At 39.7% G+C, this 6,701-nt stretch overlaps 1 protein-coding gene across 1 annotated transcript; it reads right to left on the bottom strand.

The window, feature by feature from the left end:
* Window positions 1-4,726: 4,726 nt before the first annotated feature.
* Window positions 4,727-6,692, bottom strand: LOC137620763 (uncharacterized). Its single transcript, XM_068351172.1, has 2 exons — window positions 6,507-6,692; window positions 4,727-6,370 (listed from the first exon to the last, which is right to left on the bottom strand). Exon 2 carries the CDS (start codon window positions 5,636-5,638, stop codon window positions 5,114-5,116), a length of 525 nt encoding a protein of 174 aa, XP_068207273.1. The 5' UTR covers window positions 5,639-6,370; window positions 6,507-6,692; the 3' UTR covers window positions 4,727-5,113.
* Between the last annotated feature and the right edge of the window lie 9 nt (window positions 6,693-6,701).

The following is a 6,701-nucleotide window of genomic DNA, read 5'->3' as shown; positions in this document are numbered from 1 at the left end:
TGGGTATTGCATAGGTAAATTTACTCATGTGATCAACCATAACAATCATTCCCACATGTCTTCTCGCAGTCACAGGCAACGAAACACAATCAATCACAAACATCTCAAATGGTTCTTTCATACGTAATCTCAAAACAGGCGGATTAGCATGCACTCTCTGATACTTCCCTTTCTGGCAATCTTCACACGTAGTCGCTACATCCTTACATATCTGACTCAACCCAGGTGTAAACAATCTCTCACGCATGCATTCCCATAATTTATTCTTACCCATATGCCCATATCTGTCATGCACTAACATACACATACTTACTGCTGCATGCATTGGAAACACAGGAACATATATATCTTCATCCATTCCTTTATGTAGAAAATAAACAATATTCTTACACACAATAAGTCTCTTACTAACTTTCTTATACACCTCTAAATCAGACGACCATTCTTCTACCTCAATACTATTCAACATACATTCACGTAACCTTTTAATTTCCTCACATTCATCTTTCATTTCTTCCACCTCCTCTTTAGTCAGTAGATCATCCTCACTCCTCGTAATATCAACCATGCCAACAAAATTCGCCATAAATACACTATTATCTTCTATCACAACTACTTCACATCCATTTTTCAGAAGCAAACCACTACCAATATCAACTGATAAATCATGCAATCTTAAAAAGTCAATTCCTATCAAAAAACAACTAGGCATCTCATTCTCTCCCATTACAATAAAATTATGTTCCACCTCCATACTTCCCAGTTTTACTTTCAAACGCACTTCTTCCCAAACTAGCAAACTTCCTTTACCTATCCCATGAATTCTCACACTCGTACATTGCCGTTTCACTTCCCAATTGTACCGCTCTATTTCCTTGATAACAGACATATTCACTAATGACACTTGTGCACCTGTATCAATTAAACTACAGTATTCATTCTCATTTATACCCACATACGTCATCATTCTTCCTTTTACACCATGCATACAAATGTTTACTCTCCTATCAATAGGGTCATCCTTATCACACCCATGGTCATCTTCGCTATCTTCTATGCTCATACCACTCTGATTCAAATCACTCGGACAATCCTCCTTCTTACTCAACAACTTGCAACATCTTTCATTACATTGTAACCTCAATATATACTCCCTTTCAGTCTCTTTATTTGCTCGGTACTGCATCGGACGATTCCACCCAAAATACAAATAAACAGTGACACCATATAACATACTTACTACCAACAATACTTTTGATAACAATTCACCCTCAAGCATACTATCCTCCTCCTTATATGCCATTTCTTTTGATACTTCATTCCTAACACTCATTCTAAGCTCATCTATACTAGCAGGTATATCCCTATTCAAACCCTTCAATTTAACCTTATTTAACCCACACAAAATACATTTATACACCATGTCATCCCCTTCAAAACTTTGTACCACCATTAAATCTTCCGGCAACCTTTCAAAATTACTATCATTCTCGCTACTCTCTTCTATCTTACCATGCATTCTTGACATCGCATCTGCTATCACGTTCTTACTCCCAGGTACATATTCTAGCTTAAAGTCAAATTCATTCAAATCCTCTATTGTCCTCGCAACTCTAGCATTCACAGACTCTTTCCTAATCATGTACACTAGGGGCTGATGGTCAGTACGCACAATAAATTTCACACCATACAAAAATACCTTCAACGCTTTCACGCAAAACCTTATCGCAGCCAACTCCCTTTCAATCGTGGAATACTTTCGCTCAGCCTTATTAAATGCTTTACTTACATACGCTATCACTCTCAACTGTTCATCTCCGTTTATTCTTTGCATTTGAACCAAGCAACCGCCCATACTAATCCCACTAGCATCCGTATATAACTCTAGCATACTCGCATGTTCACTATAATCGGGAAAAGCCAAAGTGACGTCTCTCGCAGCCTCTTCTTTCAAGTTTTCAAATGCTTCAATCATACGCTCATCCCATTTCAGTCTCGTACTATTTCTCTTACCTGTCCACTCATTCAAAGGCTTTCCTATTCCCGAACAATCTCTGACAAACTTCCGACCAAATTCAATTAACCCAAGAAACCCTCTCAACTCACGCACCGTATGAGGACGTGGAAACTCTCTCACCTTACTCACAAACTTTTCACTCTTCCTTATACCCGATTCACTCACCACATGCCCAAGAAATTCCACCTCCCCGGCCAACCATGTACACTTTTCAAGCTTAACTTTCACCCCAACTTCTATCAACCGTTCTAATACTGCTTCAAGCAACTGCATGTGTTCCTCAACTGTCTCACTAGCAATCAAAATATCATCAATAAAAACAGTCACCTTCTGTCTATCAAACCCAGCCAAAACTACATTCATCGCCCTCTGGAAGGCAGCAGGCGCATTAGCAAGGCCAAAACTTAATCTTTTAAACTGAAAATGACAACTTCTACTTGAAAATGCCGTAATGGGCCTGCTCCCCTCTGCCAGAGGCATCTGGTAATAGCCCCTAACTAAATCTAACTTTGTAAAAACTTTCATACCATGCATCTTATACACACAGTCAGACACTACATTCATCGGAAAACGTTCTTTAACAGTTACTTCATTCACCTTTCTATAATCAATACACATCCGTAAACTTCCATCCGGCTTTCTTACAGGTACAATAGGGCTATTCCAGGCACTCTCACTCCTTTCTATTACACCCATTTGTTCTAACTCCTGGCACTGCTCTTCTATTTCTCTGGCAATAGGCGGAGAAAAATGTCGGGGACGCTGATATATGGGGGTATCATTACTAAGAACTATCTTGAATTCAGGCAGCTTTGATCCCCCACAATCCTCGTCACCGCGACTCAAAACTCTCCGTCTATCCCATAACATCCTATACAATTGTTCCCTTTCCCCCTCACTTATATTCTCATCTACATTAATTCTTTCTTTCAAACTTTCATAGTCCCAATCGTCATCCGGCTTTATCTTACCCGTCATAACCCGTCTCAATTTAACATACCTTTCATCCTCTACATTGACCAACGTATACATACATCCCATACAATCACCCTCACGTATACCCCGTATTCTCTTCCTCCTTACAGTCGGCAACAAGCTCACATACACCTTCGGCTCCTGCAAATTCAAAATACCATCATACACATGCACACTTGCTTTCACCAAATTACTTGCTTCCGAACCTTCCACTACATATTCACAATTGTCACTATTGGCAATTCCCAGACTATTCGGCCATGCAACTTTTACACTGACAACCCTCACTCGCATCTTTAGACAATTTAACACCTTCTTTTGCTATTAACGGCACACCTTTCCATACCTTCGTACATACACTACCATCTTCATTGAAATAAAATTCCCCACAAAATTTACCCTTAACTTTCATCTCTATCATATTTACACTAGGATGTACAATCATACCGCATTTTTTCAAGAAGTTATAACCTAACAACACATCGTATTTGTCATTTACTCCCTCAACCACATAAAAATCATTATCTTCCATCATCAGCCCCCCAATCATAACATTTTCTCGTAACTTTCCTTGCACAGACATACTTAAATTACCGATCCCTTTCACTTCACCTTTACACCCCCTACATTCACACACATCCCTTACCTTATCGTATGCATTCCTAAACATTAAATTGACACCACAACCAGTATCAATCAGACCAACTAGCTCTATTCCATTAAAATTTACTTTTGCACTCATGCAGTCATAAGCTCTTTCGCCCATCACGTCTTCATGTAATAAACCTTCACGAACATGCATCACATTCACTCCGCACACACTCGAGGACTCACCCAGCTGAACCCTCTTACACTCTAGTTTCCCGAACATCCTGGCTGATTTCCTCCCTTCTTCCTACATACCCTAGCTACATGCCCATCTGCACCACATTCAGTACACTTACCCCGTGGCTCCTTGCACATTCTAGCATAATGCCCATCCTTACCACAATTACCGCAAATCACATTTGTACGATTACTCCGACATCCACTCGCTATGTGCCCTGTCATACCACACCGATAACATTTTACCCCTTTCTCTTTCGTGCACTCGCTAATTCTATGCCCTACCTCACCACATCCAAAACAAGCACCAAGAGCCCATCTACATTCATTCTTCTTATGTCCTACTTTCCCACATCTATAACACTTCTCTTCACGGATACAACTACCTGACCTATCTTGCGGCGCACTAGCACTCCTATCCCTCCAAACCTGATTCCTTTGCCTAAACCCTTCATTTGTCCTTACAGGTATTCCCACATTACTCGCCCTAACACTCCTATCTACTACATTATCAGCTACCCTCATTGGTCCTCTCAAAATTGCGTCCTTATAACTACCAAATTCTATTACACTTTCTTCCATTCCAGTTCTTACACTCACAGATTTACTTTCTTTCATGCACCTATCTAACTCATAATCCTCAACTATCTCTAGTATATCATCCCATGTCAATCTCTCTTGCGTCCACCTCATTTTCTCTTTGCGTTTCAAATTAATAAATTCACACACATTCTCAGGTACTGTTGCCAAAAACTTCCTCATTAACTCCTTATTCTCATTTATACCTTCATCCCCATACTTCTTCCTAGCTAAAGTTTCCAACCTACATACGTACATTGATATAGCTTCTCCTGCATTCATCCTTGCCTCATCAAAATCATTTTTACGCTTATACTTAACACTCCCTTTCATACGTTTTACCTGCTCAATTATTCTCGTTTTCACACTTTCATAATCAACGTCCCCTACACTCATTATCACTCCATACATCGTCAACAAATACCCAGTCAAATATTCTCCTAACTCCCTAGCCCAAACTCTTTTACTATCACCATACTTATCCTGACAATACCTCTCATACTCCTTGAAAAATCATTTACATCCCTACTGCTATGCTCATTGAACCTTTCACACCGAGGTACCTCTCTCATAAACACAGTCTTACACACATCACGTTCATTCTCACTGCTATCATCACTGTCTACTCCCTTGTTACCTTCTTCCTCATTCGAATATAATGAATCCACTTCCACACTTAAATTCCTATCCTTAACCATTCCCTTCTTACCCTTTTTCTTACTTACCACTTTCAACCCATTCACGATCGTCCTTGCTATCAGCCTGATACTTTTTCTTCTCTTTCTTCACATCACTTTTACCTTTCCTTTCATCTTTCCTCTCCCCTTTCTGTTCATCCTTACTATGCCTAATTCCCTTATCTTCAATATCACCATCACTATTACTACTATCACTATCACTTCCTTTCCCATTATCACCTACCTTAACCTTCTCTTTCACTACCAACCCATTACCCGAAGCGGAGGACACTCCTCCGACTGCACCTTCACCCATTATAGTTTTCATCATCCCCATGACTTGCCCCATCATATCTTCCATTCGTTTCTCCATTCGTTCTTCATTCTCTCGCATCCTCATCTCAACACATTCTTCCACTCTCTCTACTGTCCCCTTTAACTCCCTAAGCTCCTTCTGCATCGCCGCATTCTCCCAGTTCAACCTCTCATTCTCTATTAGCAACCTCTCCTCACGCTCCTTACTCAGCCGCAATTCCTCCTTCAGTAACTTGTTCTGCTCTTCCATTTTTCATCAACCTTAATCCTAAATTCTTAACCTAATTCCGTCCTTCGTCCAACAGTCCAGCTTCTATCCCACCTCAGCAGTCCCTGTTCGGGCGCCAAAATAATGTGGCGGGATGTTTAAAAAACAAGCCCCACACCCTTGAATCACTAACAGACAATTATCTCCACAACACAAACTTTCCCCTTACTTTATCAACTGGACTCTTGGACAAAAGGACAAACAAACAAAACATAACCTTAAAACTATATATTTCTTACAAACTATAATAAATCAAACCAAACCATCCCAAAAAACTTTAAACTCATCAAAACTTAACACTTTAAACTAGAATCACCAGCATCAAAAACTTTACACTATATATACCATAAACCCCATCCAAATTAACGCAAAAAAACCTAACAAACTTAAATCTAAACCGCACACCAACTCAAAATATATGTTTATAAATATTGCGACACCAGCACTGACGCCACACACAAGCCGAACTGTCTTTTCACGGCAAACTACCACTATATGGTAAACAGGAGTCTCTCTCTCTATGCCATATCGGCCTCAACACCTTGAGTCACAGGTGCCAGTATCATCATCATCATCATCAATCCAAATACACAGGCCAGGTCGTCAACAGTTGAGCAGTCAAATGAGCAGTACAAACAAAATCTTAATACAGGCCAGGTCATCAACAATAAATCCACTTTCAAAATTCGGTCTCTCCAAAGGAGGAATCGCAGCCTGCCAAAATAAAAAAGAAAAACACTTACGAACACTTCTAGCTAACTGAACTATCGCACTATAATCAAAGATAAATAATAAATTGTTCCTATCATTCACAATCACGACAAGCAAAGATAAACAAAACTGTACTTACTTTGAAAATCAAAAAACACTTCCACGCTGGTCGAAAAAATATATATATAATCCAGCTCTCACACAACTGCCTTATGCTGCAGTCAAATAAAAAAGCATTCGCTCCGAAACATTCACCACTGTCGTAACCTAACTAAAACATGTAAACAAACAATCTCATTTATACCAACAGTCTTTCTCACCACAAACGATCGTT

The sequence above is a fragment of the Palaemon carinicauda genome, chromosome 27 (assembly GCF_036898095.1).
Source record: "Palaemon carinicauda isolate YSFRI2023 chromosome 27, ASM3689809v2, whole genome shotgun sequence".
Classification (NCBI taxonomy): Eukaryota; Metazoa; Arthropoda; class Malacostraca; order Decapoda; family Palaemonidae; genus Palaemon; species Palaemon carinicauda.
Note: the sequence above shows the minus strand (reverse complement) of the source record. Positions and strands in the feature narration are given on the sequence as shown.

Coding starts and splice junctions, on each gene's coding strand:
- LOC137620763 (XM_068351172.1), bottom strand. CDS start 5,638: ATGGAAGAGCAGAACAAGTTACTGAAGGAGGAATTGCGGCTGAGTAAG.